This window comes from Athalia rosae, chromosome 4, assembly GCF_917208135.1.
Source record: "Athalia rosae chromosome 4, iyAthRosa1.1, whole genome shotgun sequence".
NCBI classification, from domain to species: domain Eukaryota; kingdom Metazoa; phylum Arthropoda; class Insecta; order Hymenoptera; family Athaliidae; genus Athalia; species Athalia rosae.
Window position 1 is genome coordinate 1,805,504 of NC_064029.1, and position 20,257 is coordinate 1,825,760.

The 20,257-nt window shown below is 40.2% G+C and overlaps 3 protein-coding genes across 7 annotated transcripts in view; 2 read left to right on the forward strand and 1 right to left on the reverse strand.

Moving 5' to 3' along the window:
- LOC105687550 (eukaryotic translation initiation factor 4E-1A) overlaps positions 1 to 1,473 on the forward strand; it is an 8,459-nt gene extending 6,986 nt beyond the window's left edge. For both annotated transcript variants that reach the window (XM_012403294.3, XM_012403295.2), the window contains exons 3-4: positions 276 to 593; positions 841 to 1,473. In XM_012403294.3, the coding sequence (XP_012258717.1) occupies positions 276 to 593; positions 841 to 955 (433 nt within the window). In that variant the 3' untranslated portion in view covers positions 956 to 1,473. The remainder of the gene's footprint in view (positions 1 to 275; positions 594 to 840) is intronic.
- A 404-nt stretch (positions 1,474 to 1,877) lies between these two features.
- On the reverse strand, positions 1,878 to 3,998 carry LOC105687548. 3 transcript variants are annotated; one of them, XM_048654576.1, is made up of 3 exons: positions 3,315 to 3,990; positions 2,370 to 2,621; positions 1,878 to 2,283 (listed from the first exon to the last, which is right to left on the reverse strand). In XM_048654576.1, exons 1-3 carry the CDS (start codon positions 3,655 to 3,657, stop codon positions 2,033 to 2,035), a joined length of 846 nt encoding a protein of 281 aa, XP_048510533.1. In that variant the 5' UTR covers positions 3,658 to 3,990; the 3' UTR covers positions 1,878 to 2,032. The 3 variants fall into 3 exon arrangements, with proteins under 3 accessions (XP_048510533.1, XP_012258713.1, XP_048510532.1); XM_012403290.3 differs by having other exon boundaries at positions 2,370 to 2,582; positions 3,315 to 3,989; XM_048654575.1 differs by having other exon boundaries at positions 2,370 to 3,998.
- A 236-nt stretch (positions 3,999 to 4,234) lies between these two features.
- On the forward strand, positions 4,235 to 9,905 carry LOC125500737. 2 transcript variants are annotated; one of them, XR_007278196.1, is made up of 3 exons: positions 4,235 to 4,558; positions 4,640 to 5,943; positions 6,387 to 9,905. XR_007278196.1 is itself a non-coding variant. In XM_048654579.1 (2 exons), exons 1-2 carry the CDS (start codon positions 4,244 to 4,246, stop codon positions 4,910 to 4,912), a joined length of 588 nt encoding a protein of 195 aa, XP_048510536.1. In that variant the 5' UTR covers positions 4,235 to 4,243; the 3' UTR covers positions 4,913 to 9,905. The 2 variants fall into 2 exon arrangements, 1 of the variants encoding a protein (XP_048510536.1); XM_048654579.1 differs by having other exon boundaries at positions 4,640 to 9,905.
- Positions 9,906 to 20,257: the final 10,352 nt, after the last annotated feature.

The following is a 20,257-nucleotide window of genomic DNA, read 5'->3' on the forward strand; positions in this document are numbered from 1 at the left end:
GATGGATTGTATTTTGTTCTCATATGATTGTGTAATTTCAACTCAGTTTTGCATGTTATACTTTCACACTGTGATCTACTTTCCTAGTTTTGTTATATTGGGCAGTATGAATGGATCCAAGTTTACAATTTACAGGCTCATACTTATAAAAGATTTCGTTTATACCACCCATCGAACCGTGGTGTTCTAATATAATAAATCATTAAAATTAAAACCGTAAAATTATTTTTCATTAGTTGATTTTTCCATCAATTTGGGATTGTTTTTTCTTACAGTTTATACAATCACATAAAATTGGCTTCCGAACTGCGACAAGGTTGTGATTACAGCATGTTCAAGCGAGGTATCCGGCCTATGTGGGAAGATGATGCAAACAAAAAAGGAGGGAGATGGTTAATCAGTTTAGACAAAAAACAGAGAAATAATGACTTGGACCGTTTTTGGCTTGAAGTCCTTTTATGCATGATTGGAGAAGCTTTCAACGAGTGTTCAGACGATGTTTGTGGGGCTGTGGTCAATGTAAGACCAAAAGGTGATAAAATCGGCGTATGGACCGCAGACGCAAGGAGAGAGCTTAGCGTGATGGATATTGGGTGAGAAAATTTTCCTAAAAATCGTTATGATAAACATGAGGGGTAGATTGATGAGCAGCTGAAGTGCAAAGTTGTACATGAAAATCCATTTTCAGTTAATAGCAATTCCTCTAATTCCATTGGATTTGTTATGGGATTTGATGAAACTTCATTTTTGTATGAAACTTTGCTCTTAAGTAAATCGAAAATCCGCCCTTCTCTCATGAAGAGTCCGTTTGACAATGTAATTTCACATTATTTTTCACAGACGCAAATTGAAAGAAAGGTTGCGAATTGCACCAAAGGCAAACATAGGCTACCAAATACATAAAGACACTATGGCCAAGGCAGGAAGCGTTACCAAGAATACTTACACTGTCTAACTAGGAACCCTTTCGATTATTGTTATATCACCTTCACATTTCCTGAACCAGATCATTGAAAATAACAGATATTTGAAAACGAAACAAAATATATATGTATCATCATCTTAATTTAAACGACCCATCCATGAGGAGAACTAAAGTGTGTAGAAGTGAAGCCAGGGGCTAACTTGAAAAAAATCAGGTAGTCCACAGTACGAAGGTTAAAATGACAAAAAAGAATAGAAATTTCGTTGCAATAATTTTCTTTTTTTTCTTCTCAATGCGTGACTGAAGAGATGATTAATAAATGATTTATTAATGAAGTAGATGAAAGATATATTAATATAAAATTTTACATTAATATACGATACTTGTCCTCGCAGTTATTGATCTGGGAGGCATGAGCGCAGGCTGCTGTATTTTCTGTTGTAGGAATAATTTTTTTTTTTTTTTGTACGAGTATACAGTATCATATGAAAGAAACTATACATGTGCGATCGAGTCATATTAAAAAATAAAGTTATTCTTTTCTCACAGTTCAGCTTTTTCTACCCTTATCCTTGCAATTTTATATGTCATTTGAGGGACTCGAGAAAAAAGTGAATACCATGTTTAGAAAAAAGAAACGGAGGTACTCTGGTGTACTTTGAATGCAGCGGCCTGTGAGATTGCAAAATTTTGGGTGCCGTGGACTAGCCTACTAGTACGATAAATGTTTCGTGAATGATGTGTTTTATTTTTTGGTAAGTCACATCGTAATGTTGGTCAATTTGTCAAACGAAACATGTTATTGTCCCTTTGGTTTGATTTTCTTTCTCTCGTGACAACCTGTCTTGCGTTTTGAATTCGTTCTTTACCATAATTTGTCAATTCAAACTACTGATTCTACTATCTCACAAAAATTCTGTACATAATTTTGTCAAATAAATATATACGCTGGTAAAAATTCAATATTTTATTAACATAGTAATAATATTATATAATTAACAAAGCAAAATAATGAGTAAATTCCATGGTTTATTGCGTACCTTTAAACAAATGACATGTCGTTGAACAATAAAATTCAACATTCTGCCTATATCATTCTTGATATTCTTAAAATAATAAGTCTTCAACAAGTTCCTTGAGATCTTTGCGTCGTGCTTGTTCTAAAGCAATCTTCAAGTTCTTCTGCCAAGAATTGGTGTCACTCTCCGCAGCAAATATTTTGAGAGCTGCATGGGCCTTCTCTTTGAGATCCGTGTTATACTGTGCCTCTATTTTGTCGATGTCAGACTCTTTGACATTAAGATATCTGGCTACATCTCTCCAATATCTTCCTAATCTATCACTCACTCTAAGGAAAACTAAAATATCAAAGAAAATGACTTGTGAGTAGGTAATTCAGTCAAGCATAATGCTGTTGATATCAGTTATTTCTATAGCATATTACCCATGCTTTGAATTGCCTTTTCCTGTTCAGAAAGTCCTTGCATCACTGGATAAGAGGTTACGGGTGGAGCAGCTGCATTAGAAACAGGAAACGTTGTCTGAAATCCTTGCAAAGTAGGTTGTTCCGGTGTTCCAATTACAGTCTTTGAATTCACCCATGATGGATAGGCACTTTTTGGATGGTTGGGTGTTGTAGGGTATCCAGAAAAAACCTCTTGAAAAGACGGAGCAGATGCTTGAGGATTATATTGCACTGGATTTTGCAAGAAATCATACCCAATAAGTAATGATGATAAAATAACAGCCAGTAGCACAAAATATAAGGATATGCTAATGCATTTGTGTGCAAATAATTTTGTAGCACAATCTTTGGTATTTTTAGTCTTTTGGGGATGTAATTGAGCGAAAGAGCAATGAAATTGCGTATTGACAATTTGAGAGGGACAGATGGTCTGAGGTGAAAGACATTGAGGTGTTAATATCAGAGGTGTATCTTGAGGATCAGCATCAATCTTGTCAAAATCTTCAGTTGATGAATTTTGTCCAATAGATATATTTATGGAACTATTACTTTGGCTGCTCTGTGAATTTAAAGGAGAAATTTCTGGCACGTTGAAAATTAAGTTTGGTTCTGATACTTGTTTCTTGTTCTTATTAATTCTGCACTTTACGGACGACATAATACACTTCTTATGAATGTTATAATTTATCTTATGATTAACGCAATTTGAAACAAAAGTACTAGTCTCGTTAAAACCACTTTTCTTGTTAATTGATAGTTCACTGTTACTCAGATTATTGTCCTTTATTTTTTGCAGATGAGATTCGTAGGCTACCTTATGCTTGGCATGATAATATAAGTTTGAATGATGACAAAACAATTTATTTAATGAATTTTGAAATGGAGTCTGCTTGTAGTCTGTATTTGGGATCAAAGAACACTTACCATTTGAGTGCCGGTACAAATTAGTTTTCGGTGAATACTGAGAGGTGTAGTTTCGCAAGTCGCTTTCATATCTGTCTAAATCATTATTGATTGGCAAACCATTGAAATAATGTTTGGCAATATCTTTCAATGGTGTTATATTATCAAATCGAATAAGACCTCTTTTTTCAAGAATTAAAATCAAATATTCAATGTTCTCAATATATTCTGAAGTTCTTACAGAATCAATCACATCTGCATAAAAATGTTTCAGTTCATCTAGATCACTTTGATTTATGTAGCAGTTAGCCACGTCCAAAAAATGCTTTCTCAGTTCTGCGTAACGATCCATAGTTCTGACCATTATGCCTTGTATAGAAGATATTGCAATAACCACCGAATACTCTGTGATTCCCCGCGATGTAGCGTCTAGGTATTTTCGTGTAGTTTCTTGTATTCACCTTTGAGTTAACAGCACTATCTATTAACATCTCCTCTTACATAGCCTCGACCTTTACCAACTCATCTGATTCTGTATTACCTCTGTAGGTACTCTATTTGCTTGGTTAAGGAATTAACCAGGAGTTAACGAATTTTAAGCTCGTATTTATACACAATCAAGTAAAAAAATGTTATCAAACAATTTTTTCTCAAATGTATCTGAGCTGCCATGATACATGACGTTATCCTTAGGACTAGGTCGTTGCCTAGGTATTCTCCTGGGGGCAAGCGATAAAACTACAGTAGCATTCTTGAACGCATCCATCGGTACGTACCCGGCCATTTTGTTTCTTGTTCAAACGGTGATACGTTCCGGTGGAATGGTAAAAATTTTGAAAATGAAACGATCTGGTCCATGTGTACGGTATCAATAGTTCTTTCTCAGTATTTTGATCACTCCAATCAAGCCCAGACTGTTTATTTCGTGAGCATCTGAAAATATCCGAGTTATGAATAAACCACATCGAAAATCAGCTAATCAAAGTCGGAGGAGTTCCGGCCGTAGCATCATGAGTAACCCAGTACGAACGGAGAATCCTGCAGAGCCCAGGGTAATATCGGATATGAATATCCCGCCTGCTGATATCCCAAAGATTAAATGGCACGAAATTCTTGACGATGCGGAAGAAGATTTAGTCGTCAATCACATTCGAGAAGAAATTATTCGCGACGTAATGAAAGTGATATACAACAGACACCTCGAGAAAATGTCGTACGCCTTTGTTGTTCATTGTTCATACCTCGCATGGATGCAGTTCTTTGATGTAAGCAAATCTGAAAATCTCACCAGAGACTCATAAAAAAAGGTGGTTTGAACCAAATTCATGATTTTGTCATCCCCACAGCTTCTGTATTTAAAACATGACCCTGGAGAGAGTGTGCAAACGATTGCTGAAAACTGGTCGTATGACAAAGCACCGGATCCGGTGCCTGTGGATCCGTGGGCATGTCGTAGAATGACCGTTCGTAAGGTTGAAAAAGAGTCTGAAGAATTAGAGACTTGCACAGCGTTGTGCTCAACGAAAATTGCGGAAGTTGGATCCCCAATATCAGTTCCTTCGTTTACGTATCCATTCCCAGAAGCTGATAGCTGCATCCAGTTATCTGTAAGCTCCTAAAAAATTGTATCTCATATAAAACTTTTCAAATATGACGGTACCTGTGCCCGCCAGTAATTTTTATAGAGTGGTTCTCATCCACCTAGCTGATGTGTATTTGTAGCGCTAGTGATCAAATACCAAAGAGTCGAACCATTAAGTAACGTAACTCAATGGTGGAACCCTACTCTGTTGGTATAAAAAAGTCAGTTGGTAAGTATCAAGGGAAGTGTTTTATCGTCAGAATAATGTGCGACCGATCGGTCTCTGCATTAATGATATATTACCCACAGAACATTTCAGAAGTAACATTTGAAAAATTGGTAAATTAACATTTGAAATTGGATAAAACTCCTACAAATGCAATTGCCAAATTTTCAATAATTGCATTGTAACAATATCGCAATGAGATCTTTTATCCTTGCTTAGGCCGTTATTTATCCTCATGTTTTTTCTTGTCTCGACTAAAAAAAAAAAAAACAAAAAAAAAACTATTGATGGAAACTCATTAGTTGAAATAATCTGCGAAACAAGAATTTGGCTTCCGAAAAATCGTTCCGCAAGTTACGAACGTCAAACTCACATATCCCCGGATCCACCCGGGTACCGGCACCTTTTTACGGTTTCTATTCGTTGAATGATCTTGTTTGACTCCGATAAAAATAAAATGTGTTATTAAATAACCGTGACGTCAATTGAGGTCAAGGTGTGCTTGAAAGGTGATGTAACATGTCATGGGCCATTGCTCGCAAGTCACCCTATTCTCTTTATTCTATTTGCTGAACTTAATACTATTTTATTATTCGCACAATTATAGGTGAAAATTGTCTGTACTTTGACAACAAATTCAACGGCAAAAGTTTTACATTTTATTCTTTACCTAGGACGTATGGTCCGGCAAACCCGAGGGCAAACCACAAGGGTCGAAACTGGACGTAATCACGGATGGGCCTTCGTTGACTGACGGTGATAGTAATTCCTCCGCTTCTTCAAGCCAGAGCCAACGTTCTATATTCACACGTACCATCTCCATGGTCAAGGCTGATCTTCCGGTATCGTAAATAATCCCAATTCTAGTCCTAATCCAATATCTCATGCGCGAAATTATAAAGCGTTGATAAAATTGACGAGAGATATATGCGTTCACGAAAAATGCCTACACAAGTTTCTTAATCTTGAATGAAGTACAATATTTTCCCAATTAATCAGCGCTACCCTGTTGCCTCTGATTGATCGTTCCGGTCTGTTTGTTTTTTTTTTGTCTTCCTTCCAAAAAATAATCTATTCATCCAAATTCATCCAAAAAATTTTGAGAGCTTGGAGAGCACTTACGATTACATCCAAAATCTGATTCAATACACATCCCTCGATATGATTAAAAGAAAAAAAAAATAAATCACGCACAGGCCAGAAAGAATATTTGCCTGCGATTTTTGTTTTCAATATCGGACTCATCAGAATCACTACTTGAACTAATGAGGCCTCATAATTATAGGTGAAGAGGTGGCAGTCGCAACAGAGCTCAAACTCAAAAGATCATGACAACTGCGTGAAAGATAAAACATCCCGTGGAATCGCGGAAGTATTACCTCCCGAACCACTGGACCTTCAGACGCTGCCGTCAGATAGGTAAGTTTTATATGAATTTCATCGGTAAATCATGATTTTCTCGCCACGTGATCGTCTGCACGTACAAGAACGTGCGTATAGGCGTTAAAGTTCCAACGAAATTGCTGCAAAGAAGAGCAAATCCCGTGTGGTCAAATGGTCGAATCTGTGTCACTGCTGTTTGTCCATCCTCCTATGTAAGAGCGAGGACTGCCCGCTCATTTCATGGAACTAATTTCATTTATGTAGGTAGATCTACGTGCGCACACATGCGCACATCTGTATGACAAATGCATTGCTTTGTGTACAGATTAGATTATACATTTAGCGTACTTCTTTAATTAATTGATCGTTAGATTCTCCGATGTCATAAGTACGGTGGAATGAACAACGACAAAGAAACTAATGATCAGTGTTCTCTGGCGCAATTATGTAATTACATAATGCGTGCGTATATATGTATACTACGTGCATACGTCGAATGTATGTATGTATGTAGTTGTATCGGAGTTGTAAACAGGCGGGTAAACGACCTGCCCTATTCAATTCTCCCAGTACCAGATGGCAGCAGCTATCGCTTTTTTTAGATTTAATCTTAAGACAGCATCAGCCGAGATCTTCAGAATCCAGCATCGCTGCTGTTGACTGCCGACACTGACTATGCTCAGGAGATATATGTATGCCGGTAGATGAAATCTCAGTTCCAAAGACTTTGGCTGAAAAATTTCCCCGTGCTATGAACTGGGATTCATATCGGAAACTTGAGTAATGAAATATTATGTGTTAGAAACTTACGAGCAAAAGAAAAAAAAAAATTTATCGTATCTCGTAAGCCTCCGGTATTGCTCACGTTGATACAACCAACGATTGCACGAGGAGGGTCTAGGTAAATACCATTCTAAATTTAGTTGGCCCTGTGAAAATATTTTCACCTCGATTTTTACACGATACTATAAAATTCACTTTAGATCACGTACCCACACTCACGTGAATTGTATTTGTCCGTACGTGGAGTACACCAATACCAATACCAATACCCACAAATCGTGCGGATCTGTGAATGGAGAATATATTTTTTTAAGAGCGCCTATACGTGCTGTATTTGCCGGCGTGTCTGGACTTCGAGAAAGCTGTTGATCACGCATTGCGTCAGATGTTTCACACGTGCCCATCTCGATAGAAGTAGTACAATTATTATTTTCGTATTTCCCTCGAAGAGGAAGAGAAAGAAATCAGGAAAAACGTAGGAGCTATTCTACGTAAAACCAGATCGTACACGATCGTGGAACAATTATCAGATTCGGACCGGATTCCGCAATTAATTGCAATACAGTGGGATGCATATGAATATTACTCGGGAAACGCAGCGCTGAATTTTAATATACATATGTATATAGGTATGTGGTTGGAACAAACGTGATTAAAAGCTTGAACGGATACGATAGAGTGCAATCGCTGCCTCGCAAGTCCGAGCGATAGGAGCCACTCCAACAGCGGTTGGTATAATCAGTGGCAACGGCAAATTATAGAATACGAGCGCACGAGCACTAGACCCAAAGCAGCAGCAGCGGCGATATAAGCAGTTGCAGTTATAGCGTCGTGCGTATTCATCTCGGTACATAGCGTATATTTGTTTCGCAATCGTCAATTTATACAATTCACAATTTACCATGAGTGAACGACCTTCAATCTTTCAGAGATACGGCCGCCGGTGCTTTATCAGCGCCTCCTGCTCCACGTCTGGCAAATAATTTTAGCCCAACACAATATAATCAAGTTTTCCCTACCCCCGTCCGCCCGAATGATATAATCTCCTCCCCCGTCTCTCTCACCACGTCAAATAATCTCACAAATACGCGTGACGTAAACATTCACCTGTATATACCTTCATCTATGTCATACCTATACTCACTCGAATAAACGAGTAAATAAATAAATGCTGCAATCGACATTGCTGCACGTAACATATCGTCGCATAGACAGTACGTACGTACGAGCGGACAGCGATGATCTTCGCGTTGACGCGATATTTTCAAAAGATCCACAAGATCCCGCGCCGCTGTGATAAACCCTATACCGCATCTTCGACCGGTTTGATTTCTGTCTCTCCCTCACGAAACTAATGTATGCGAGAGAACGCAAACACTGCACCCATACTTGACCGCGCTTTATGAATAAGTTGTTATCGTTAATTAGCACCGGTGCAAACGGCGGCTCGGTTTTGTAGCAAAAACGATGAGGCGGGGTGCCACGTACATACGTTTCGCTATTTACCCCGGTCTTCCTCACTGCGTCGGTTTCGCGTTTCTACGTACATCTATGATACATTCGTACACAGTTGCCTCCTTATAATTTTGGCGGAGTTTCTCGAGGAGAGCCAAAAATATACAAATTGCAAAAACAAGACGTTCGTTAGACAAATATACTCGATACGATCTTCATACCTGTAGCTATACGGCAAGTAGATTCAGCGATACAATTATTACGTCAGCGTATTTGCTTTGATAAGAAGACGAGGGCGGGATAAATTTTGACGAACGGCCCGGGGTCCCGCGGGTCGCCGTACCGAAACCTAACGGATAACACGTTTTTACGGTGAGCAAAAATTATAAGGTACGTTATACCTGTGCAGAGATTCGCGAATCTCACCTGAACGATCTGAGAGACGCACGTGCCGGGCGAAATGTTTTGCAATAATTTGTTCTCTTCCTACCGGTTATATTTAGATTCAGACTACGCGAAAACATTCGACGTCGCGTTTGATAACCCGCGGAGAAAAACAAATTTACGGAAAAAAAAAAAAAGGAAAAAAGAGAACAAATGGAAAAAGAAAATGAAAATAAATTAGAGGGAAAAGAAAATACGCTATACGCGTACATACGACGGGACGAAATGAAACAATAAAAAATAAAATAGAAAAACATCACGTATACCGCGCATCGACACCGCGACGCTGATATTTTTAATCAATCGATATACATATACGTCCAGCGACTGTCATCTATAATACTTGAATTTATTCGCACGCGCCGCGCATAAATTATTTTCTTATTACTTTCGCTTCGTTGTATAGACCACGTGCATGCATGCTTATGCAGGGTAATGGAACGCCGGCCGCATCGCTTCTTCATTTCGTCTATGTTCACTTTATACGTCACGATTGCTTATCGGTAAATAGCATTTAACGCATCTGTATACATACAGTAATAGCTGTAAAAACCTCTAGTAATTAGCGACACCGCCCAGATAATCCTCTCACATTCATCATCCTCGGAGTAGTTGGAGATTCAACGGGGAAACCGTGCGCGAGAAATCATTTTTCATATCCTCGTAGATATTTCAAATTTCGGTTCGACGGTAACCTGATAATTTTTTGGCAACTATTTCACTCACCTTTATGCATGACTGTGATTATTGTTCGATAAAATTTAAATTTTACGTACAGTCGTAGCGAAACTAAAAAATATTTTAATTGATATTCATAGCGTACGGTATAGTACCGAGCGCTTCTTCATGCACATGAATATGGATGTACGTTGTACGTAATGGTGTACGTACGGTGAAGACGATGTCCGTATTCGAATACCTATGCAGCCTCCGGAGCTTTATACCAACGATCCCGACTGTGTAGCAGAGCTATAGGTTTATTGTGTAAGACGTAGGTAATGTAATAAGTGATTGTTATCTCAGCACGAAGCAGCCATTCGTCACTCACGTGCTTCATCATCCGACTCCGATCTTGGCTTATGCGGCCCTCTCGCGTCTTTGACTTTATCGATGTTACGGTGGAACGTAGGTGGTAGGTTGTACCTAAGCTTCGTCGTCGTCCGCTTAGCTTCGATAGCGTACACGGAGGAACTTGCAAAAAAAAAATTTCCACACGGAGACCGATTGAAATAAAACGTAGGGGGGAAAAAAGTATCGATATAGAGGGAGAGAGGAGAATCGAACGAGAGGTAAACGAGTATGGCGTAAATAGTAATCCAGAGCGCGGCTTTTGGTCGGTTAAAAAATTTTAATCAACCTTTATCTCTTGATGTACAGTCTAGCGAAACAGGTTGAGTGGATTAAGATTAGGAGCGAGGCACTTAATGAATGATCGAACGAATGAATGAATTAATGATCGAATGAATGAATTGCGAATCTCTGACGTTGATTTTTCGCAATCCCGTTTTTCGCAAAACCAGCCCTGGAACTTTCGAGTGTATGTGTCTCATGTGTGCGTGTACGTGTGGTGTGTATGTACGTATACATTACACAGACTCGGTATACGTAGAAAAGTAGATTTTCTCACTTCTTTCCACTCTCGCGCGGTGGATTATCACCTTGTCAGCAGTATATGGTATGCTATATGGCGAGTGTTACGATCCTGCGGAGAATTATTGACGCTCCAGAGAAAATCAGATTGACTTCCGGTTTTATTCCTTTGGCTCGGGCGGGCTAACAAAATCGCCCAATTTACTTTCTGGATGATAAAACCAAAACGGCTATAACATCTTCGAAGGTATTTTGCCCGGATAACTTTTGCTGCAGCATCTCCAACCAGCACTCTCGAATTTTTAGGTTTCTCCCATCCGTTAATAAATGTTACATCCCTTGTTTCTAAAAATCACTGAGTTCTCCCCCAGTACGTCGAAAATTTTTGGAAACTTTGGGGAATTTTTACAGTTACTGCTGCTATTGTTTTAAGTTTTTTTTTTTATTATTTATAATTTTGCCGAACTTTTGAATTACAATGTAAATAATTTAGTTAAAATGAAAATGAACAACTTTTGGATTTAATTTGATGTATTATATTTTGTTGGTATTACCGGCTGCATGTTTTTCAACTTTGTAATTTAACGTATAATTTTCACACCCCTCTTTGCAATTTTTTGTAGCACCGTAAATTTTCTAAAGTTTGAAGAAAAAATAATAAGGTTTGCGCTCAGCTCATATAACAATTTTCTTAGATTTGAATAATATTCTTATACTAGAATGGTGATGAAAAAATAGCTATAAGGGGTACCCCTTGGAATTTTGTCGATTTTGGGTAAAAAAAACATATTCCATTTTATATATTATTTTCAAATTTTGGCCAATTTTTTTTATTTTTAAAAATTGATCGTATGGCACTTTTCTGACGTATTTTGATCTCCGAAATCCAAATCTGCAAGCCAAAATCATTTACTCATGCAATCGATCGAGTGATCATCAATTATTCGCTGTTGGGAGCAGAAAAATTATGAGACATATCAATTGCTTTTAGTCATAGACCCACTTTGATTCATCGTAATCCATGCATGCGTCGAAATATTCGAATTCTTCAATTCACCAGCAAACCCGAGCTTTGCTGGAGTCAGCGTAGCCAGCAGCGTAGCGCTTTGTTGTGAGTCGTCACCTTCAGGACTGGGCAGAGGTGACACCCCACAACAAACCGCGCGCCCGTGGCTACCTGACTCCAGCAAAGTTCGGGTTTGCTGGTGAATTGAGAAATTCGAATATTTCGACCCATGCATGGATCGCGATGAATCAAAGTGGGTCTACGACTAAAAGCAATCGATATGTCTTGATTTTTCTGCTCCCAACAGCGAATAATTGATGATTGCTCGATCGATTGCATGAGTAGATAATTTTGGCTTTCAGATTTGGATTCCTGAGCTGATTATACGTGAGATTACTCTTGAAAACCCAAAAAAAAATTCGATTTTTGAGCGAAAAATAAATCATTGTTTTAATTGGGTTTAATATGCTTTTCTTACGTATTTTGACCTCAGGAATCCGAATCTGAACGAAGAAATGATCTATCTTCCAAATTGACGGAGTTATCGCCACTTTTCAGCTTTTTGGGGTCAAAAATAAAAAATTTATTTTATAGATTATTTTAATGTAATTTGAGCTCAGGAATCCGAATTCGAAAGAAAAATTGATCTATCTTCAAAAATGACCGAGTTATCCTCATTTTTTCGCATTTTTTGGTACAAATTTGAGGATATCTCGAAGGGAAAAAATCGTAGCTCAATTTGGACAACGGATTCGTGTTCCTGAGGTCAAAATACATAAGAAAAGCATCATTCGATCAATTTTAAAAAATAAAAATTTTTGGTCAAAATTTGAAAAAATCGTAAGGGGTACCCCTTGGAAAAATCTCAAATTTTGGCCAAAAATTTTTATTTTTTAAAATCGATCGTATGGCACTTTTCTTACGTATTTTGACCTCAGGGACACGAATCCGTCGTCCAAATTGAGCTACGATTTTTTCCCTTCGAGATATCCTCAAATTTATGCCAAAAAAAGCGATAATTCGGCGATAACTCGGTAATTTTTGAAGATAGATCAATTTTTCTTTCGGATTCGGATTCCTGAGCTCAAATTACATTAATATAGATTAAAAAATGAATTTTTTATTTTTGACCCCAAAAAGGTGAAAATTGGCGATAACTCAGTCAATTTTAGAGATGGATCAATTTTTCTTCCAGATTCGGATTCCTGAGGTCAAAATACGTAAGAAAAGTGCTATACGATCAATTTTTGAAAATAAAAAAATTTGGCCAAAATTTGAAAATTGTGGAAGGATTCATATTTGCTCCGATAAGTTTTAACTCCACCGTTCACTGTGGATATTGATTTACGCGGTGAAATTTAGCGTCTTGTCTGTGAGGCGAGTAAGAAATTATGATGAAAGTTCGCGTTGAAGTTTAACCGCGAGTACATATAACGATATACCGACAACTATGGATTGAGTGAGTGAACGGAGAATTTAATATTAACAAAGAAGAGATAAGTATGGATATAGTGTATCGTATACCTATATACACAACCAAAAACTTGCTTTTCGCAAGTTCATTTTCCATTGTAAATATGTATCCACGAACGTGCACCGCGCAACGAGTACGGAAAGAAGGGGGGCGGTCGTGGAACGAGGCGCTCTCTTTTTCCCCGGGGTAGATTCATCGCGATGCCCTGAATTCGCTGACACGTTTCAAAGTTTGACGGATGAATCTGAGGTGGAAGCTACATTAAACTGGCATCAGTTACGCCCCAATGCTTCCGCGCGTACCCGATCGAATGCCGATCGCACGTCCAAAGCTCATACCCACTTCGATACACGCGACGAACACCACCGACGAGAGCAGCAGCGGCAGCAGTTCCGACGGCATCGTTTCACGTTTCCCGGCGCGCGATTGATGCCCAGAAAAATTACTGACAGCGTTTACAAAGAGCTCGCATCAATCTACCCTCCGAAAAGCAGATCGCCATAGTTTATCGCCGTTTGTACCGTTCGGTGAAATTTCGCGTTCCTCAAACTCCCTTCATCTCAATTCCGACCTTCGAATCGAGCTTTCTCCCCCACTTTGTTATCCTCCCTCCCTTCTTTTTTTATAGCCTCATCTATAATTTTACGATGAAACTGACGCGATTCCGACCTCCTTGAAATCGTGTTATCAATCGCGTGACAGGAATTGACACAAAGGACGGCGTAGACGCGGAAACATCATAGACTCGACGCGAAGAAAGATCGACAGATTATAGTAAGAGGGGGATAAAAATTGTGTTTTGCAGAAAATATCTCTATACATACGTATACCGAATGCCGCGTGTACGAAGATACACACGTATATCGCGCTATGCGCAAGATCTAGCAAATATTTGCCTTACGTTCAGCAACTGAGAGCACGTTACATACACGTGTATGTCGGAAGCCTATCGTACGCTATACTCGTTGCAGCGCGGTTGAATCTTTGCCAGAAATGTCTGAAAATGCAGATTTCTAGGAAAATACTCGGACAGGTATTGGTGTGCACGTACAATATGCACGAGTATTTCGCATCGCGCGTGTCCAAACTTACGCGTTTGTGGTATACCTGTGTACTCAATACACGTGTAAGATGTACAGAAATCGTTGACCCTTGGAAACTATTCTTATATGCGTTTATAACAGAATAAATCTAATCCGTTCCTTGGGTATAGCGTTTGCTTTTTCTTCGCTATCCTAGTTGTTGACTGGAAGTTTGCCTGACGACGACAAATTTCCTTATATTCATAACCACCCCGTATACCTTATTCCGTCAACGACCTGTTCCATAGCTGGAATATTTTTTTTCCATACGGGGTCACGATTTATCATAAATATCTATATATATATATATATATACACTTTTATATACAGACGCTGCGCGCGGTCATCAATTTGTGCGGAATAGGGATATTACCCTGGCATGGGGTGGAATAATACATTATAAAGAAATATTTCAGGGATCTAGGAAATCCCTTACGATAATTCTCATCAGGCAACACACCCCCCCGGTTACGGAGGACGGCTGCGCCGTATTCATTTTTGTAAGGGGTTAAATCTGAGGGCAAGTCCGTAGGGTTTTGGGGTACCGTGTAGGGCAGCAGGTTGGAAGGTAGTAGTTCGTAAACGACGTCGTTAGGTACCTGCCGTTTCGTTATTTCATTAGTTCGTTTACCGAGTATTTAGTATTCTATTTAAATCTGAGGTTCTTTGAAGTCGCGGGCGTGCCTTATACTCGAACGGTGTATAAACCTATAGAGTTCGCAGAGGAGCCATTCGTCCCTGTCCCTGATCGCGGTACGACGTCCGACGCTTTCCGTCCCGTAAGGTAATTTGTGAATGAAGTCTTTGCAGGTTGACAGTAGCTAACTATAGATTTTTGGACGCTCGACAAGAGACAGCCTACAGCCCGGACTGGCATACCTCGCGCCAGCTGAATTTCTCAGAGGCCACCGGGTGCAGCAGCATTTATATCGCCGAGATCGGGAAGCTCGAGAATTTTCCGAACATACAACAAAATAAGTAAACTAGAGAGAGAGAGCAGAGAGAAAAAAGTACGAGATATATTATCAGGGATGTCGGAAAAAAGATCATTTCAAACTCTACTCGTTTAACAGTATACACGTATACGTACAGTACCAGCGGTGATAAATTACACTTATCCTAAAGACAAATCCACAATAGCGACAAACAAACAGAGCCCGCGAAATACAGCGTCTTTTTGGACGGCCTTGGACTATTTATGACGATGTAGAAATGAATTACAAGCTACCGTTATGAATCGAAAAATTTATCTCTCGCTGATTGAGATAATTATTATTTTTTTGTCTTACTATCGGTCGTTTGTTTTTTTTTTTTTTGCTTTTTCGTTCGCAGGTCTATCTGGATAGCGTTTTCGCGAACCACGTGCGAAAGATCAATTGACACTTGCGTTATCTCGTTTCGTTGTCACGTGTGGTCTGCGCCGATATATTCAGGCGAGACCCGTCGCCTTATCTGATTCGCACGTTATTATCGCAGCAGCAGCAGCAGCAGCAGCACCACCGGCACTGTAGCAACAGCAACGGCGGAGCACCAACGACCAGGAACGCGCTGTCAAGTACAGTGACGTAATTGTTACTAAATTATCCTTGAACGGTGCGCAGAGGTAACCAGTTTAATCCAGTCTCCTAGGAATATGTACGATATATTGGGAAATCGGGTTCAATCCCGATGGCTCTCGTGGATTGATCGCGGTTGTATAGATCGTCGTCCTCTATCGCCGCCGCATGTAATACGCTTCGGGTTGGGGGGGAGGGGGAGGAGGATCCTCGCGTATCGCATCGCGAGAGGGCCGATCCGCTGCTCGATCGCTTGCGCGACTCGTTTTGCTACCGGCGCGAAAGCGAACAGATTTATGGATAAATAAATACCTATACCTTGAGCACGCCCTTTCTGCTGGGCGCCCTCGAAACGAAACCGCGGCAGCAGCTAAAAATAGGTGAAGGCCTGGGGCCAATCGTGGTAGCTGCAATCTGGATCGTAAGAGGCGTTTCGGAGCCGGTAGATTACCAAGCGTGTACCTACCTTGTACAAGTTTCGTTGGATTATACACGGGCATCCGTATGCGGTGCGTTTCCGAAACTGTATACGTAACGTCGTACGCACGTTAGCAAAATATGTTCCACTTTTTCGGAAGAAAAAGGGTTTTTTTTTTTGTCTTTTCACTTTACGGAGCAGTCTAAGGTAAAACGAAGACGGACAACTCGTTCCGAGCGAAACGCGAAGAGATAAAGAAGACCCAAGGAGGATCGTATTCGTAAGTCTGCCAAATTTATTCATTAAACTTATCCACCATATGGACTCGCGATATACAATAACGTCGGAACACCCTGTACGACGCACGATGCGGTATAGAGATCGTAATTAAGATCCGTAATGCGTACCTAGACGTTGCGGCGAACGCGATGTTGGCGGTGGCTGCCGGGAGGAGGATGTACGAGACACGATGAACAAAAGAATTCAAGTGAGGAAAAAAAAATAATAATTCGTATAATATGTACGGGGGAGCTCGATTTCGGAAGGTAATTTTATTCTTCCTTCGACTAATCGAGATTCTATGCCTTCTTTCTCTCTCCCTCTCTGGGAATATCATGGGGGGGAGGGACGAAAATTTAGAAATTTGGTGAACGCCTAATTCCAAGTTCCCCAGAGCCGAACTCCCCGGCGCGTAAGGTTTGCTCGGGCACCTGCATCTAGCGAAGCAAACGGAGCACCGACCAACACTTACACGGGATAATAGCTGGTTTTGTGTATTGTCATTTGTCAACTGCTCTCTTGTCCGTTCGTCTCCCCTCTTTATGGGAAGTACGGAGTTAGTTGCGTGTGTTGCAGGCTTAACTTTCGGCTCCTCGGGACAAAAGAGGACCGCTCCTTTCGACCGTGAAAACGTCTTTTGCAGGCTAAACTCGCGGGCGGGATGAGCCTTATATCTTACTAACGGAACAATCAACCGCAATGTACCAAAACTGAGGACACGAACGCGGACGAACGACGCGAACGTGAGCGTGGCGAAGACGGAGATAGAAAATGAGTGCGGGGCGTGTGCGTGGATTGAAAAAAAGGAGTCGTTTAACGTCCACCGCACTCGTAAAGTGGTCGTAATTTTGAGCTCTCTTCACTGTAGCCGTAAGTATTTCCTACGCCAAGTTTACTCTCTTGCCCTCTTCTCTACGCTCCGTCTATAATCTATAAACTCGAGCCTACGGCATCGGAAACGCAAATACCCTTCGTAAATGTTCTGGCCACCGCTGTGTTCTGCGCGCCATAAGATAGGAATCGTAGGTGATTACGTGCGGTAGAGGGTATACACGCGCGCGTACCGCGAATATCAGCTTTTAAGTGCTTTTATTAACGCAGTTAGAGCGTTCGCGGTGTTATTCGACAACTGTAGCCAGCTGGCAGGTTTTCGGCTTCATTGAGAAACGGATAGGTATTACGAAATAGCGTGTGCTTTTTAATTCCGCGATCGGAACGGATTCGAGTGCCTTTTATACGACCGTCGTTTTGTAGTCGAACGAGGCAAAAGCGGCGATTGGAAGTTGTCGCTTTACCTTACCCACCGGCGTGTATGTTCCGCTGTGTTTTCCATTGTTTAGTCCCGCTTTGCTCCGCTTTGCCTCACTTCTCTTTTTCTCCTATCGCTTGCATCGCGTTGCTTTGCTTCGCTATGCCCTGCTCAGCTATCGGTTTCTCTGAATCGTTAGGCATAGTTATACGCCCCGCGTTGAAGGCGTTTACGTCTTACGGTTTCCTCTTCTCTTTATTTCACCTCTCCCTCACTTTTTTCCCCTCTCTTATCGTTTTCAAATTTATTCATTTTCTCTGAATCCTCATACCTCAGTTACGCTGTTCAATTTTTCCTTGAACCGCTCTAATAACACCCCACAGGCGCAGCCACCCGCGACTGTATTTTCGAAGCGTTGAAACGCGAGCGTTTCCATAGAATCACCATCATCGCACTCACCTCAGCGATAAACCTCCTGCCGACTCTACGTATAACCTACTAATTCATAACATTCGAACTATAATTTCTTCACTTGCGTACAGTTTTCCCTATATCCATCCGACGGTTGATTGTTCCAATCAGGTAATTAGGAGTTCGTACGGCAAAAGCTACGTGAATTATAGTCGCTAACTATACAGCTCATTAAATTGCCGCTGTTATTTAATCGTCACCGAGTATCCCAAGGTCAGTCAGACGTACACCTACGTATCCACACTTTGTGCAATGCATGAATAACCAAGGCTTTTACCTGACGGATTGACAAAAAAAAAAAAAAACACAAATAATAAGATAAATAAGACAATGTTTAACCGTGACTGTTTTATTTTATTTCATTTTATTGTATTCGACGCTTTTTTTTTCTCAAAGGTTACCCGATTTCTGTCACGTAAGCCAATCTCGCCCGCATTTTTATAGTGAACACATTTTTACTACGAGCATGCATATTCGGTGACCTAATTATCTACAAACAATTAGTGGGATGACATTGTTCGCGCTGGTATATATATTACCGTGCCACGACGATGCGCTTTACCATTAATATATTCCGGTATGTTTTAATACGAGTGTATGAATATAATTTTAAGTACGTATCGTAACGGTGGCAATTATTACTTTCGCGGTTCAGGCGAGAGGCTCCGTGGCAATCAATGACAGAGAAACCCGTACGCATTCAATTACTGTAATAATCTTCTGCCCGAACGTGGGAGATAAAGAATTATTATAAATGTCAGCTTAAACGCGCAGCTGGAAGAGGTTTTTTTTACACACACACATACATACGAAATGCACAACCGCAAAAGTTGAAAATTGCTTCTGTCCCGCGTTTACGAGGCAGGATGAACTCGTGAGTGGAGCGGGTCGTAAATTTGTTGGATGTCCGTATAGATATATTATTACATACGTGCAGCGCGATGTAGATAAGCGTGTACCCACATTACACTTTTCCCTGGCGTCATGGTATTATGCGAACGCAGGCTCGTGAAAATAGAAAAATCTTATCTGCGTATCAGAAAGTAGAAGGCTGAGAAAAAAAAAGAGAAAAAAAAATGGAAGAAAAATAAGGGAGGAGAAGAAGATATTTTCACGACAATCTCCAAGGGGTTGTAAAAATTTCGTTTGGATTGTTTCGTCCTAAAAAAAATTTCCATACGTGCGTTACCATCGGCGTTACCCGGGGGGTGAGGGGGGACGGGTATAAACCACCATTGTAAAAAATTCGAACAAACCTACTTTGTCGAAAGTACCTACGTACGAAGAAGATGGAACGGAGGAAGCAGAGTAAGTAAAGCGAACAGAGGGGGGGTTGAAAAAATCTAGGTCAACTCAATTACCATCGAGACTGTCAACGAAAAAAATTATAGTTGGCGAATGAACGCAGATTACAAGTTAACCATACAGCAACAGAACTTCCGCTTTGTCCTGTTATGAATATGGAAATACTACTTTGGGAAAAATGGCTGTACATATACACCAACGCGGGATATTATAATCCGGCGGATTTTTTTTTTTCTTTTATCATTAAAAAGGAAAGAATATAATAATTCTTTCCCTCGTCCGTTTCACCCTCTATAATATTCCCGTCTTACAGTTGGGTAATGCAGCGCGCGGTAAGATGAATCATCAGCTGGCAGCTCGGGCGAGAGAATGTGCTTTTTGTTAAAAAGAAATAGGTATTACTGATAATAAAGTTGACGCTGATGATAATGATAATAACAACAATAACAATAATAATAATAATAATAACAACGATAATTTGCGGTACGGTAAGATTGAAAATCTGTCAGGAACAAAGACGCAGGGCTGGTTGAGCATTTGTAGTCCTTTCCGTTTGTCCTTTGTGTTTATAAATACATATATATATATATACGTGTATATAGTATACCTACCCTCGATGATGGTAGAAAAGAGAGGAGAGGGCGGGTCACAGTTGCAGCCC

Bases quoted from the DNA above. Each gene is read 5' to 3' on its own strand.
- LOC105687548 (XM_048654575.1), bottom strand. From the start codon at position 3,657: ATGGTCAGAACTATGGATCGTTACGCAGAACTGAGAAAGCATTTTTTG. The intron at 2,284-2,369 runs GTAATATGCTAT...TTGATATTTTAG, and splicing joins AAAGGCAATTCAAAGCATGG to TTTTCCTTAGAGTGAGTGAT.
- LOC125500737 (XM_048654579.1), top strand. From the start codon at position 4,244: ATGAATAAACCACATCGAAAATCAGCTAATCAAAGTCGGAGGAGTTCC. The intron at 4,559-4,639 runs GTAAGCAAATCT...TCATCCCCACAG, and splicing joins CATGGATGCAGTTCTTTGAT to CTTCTGTATTTAAAACATGA.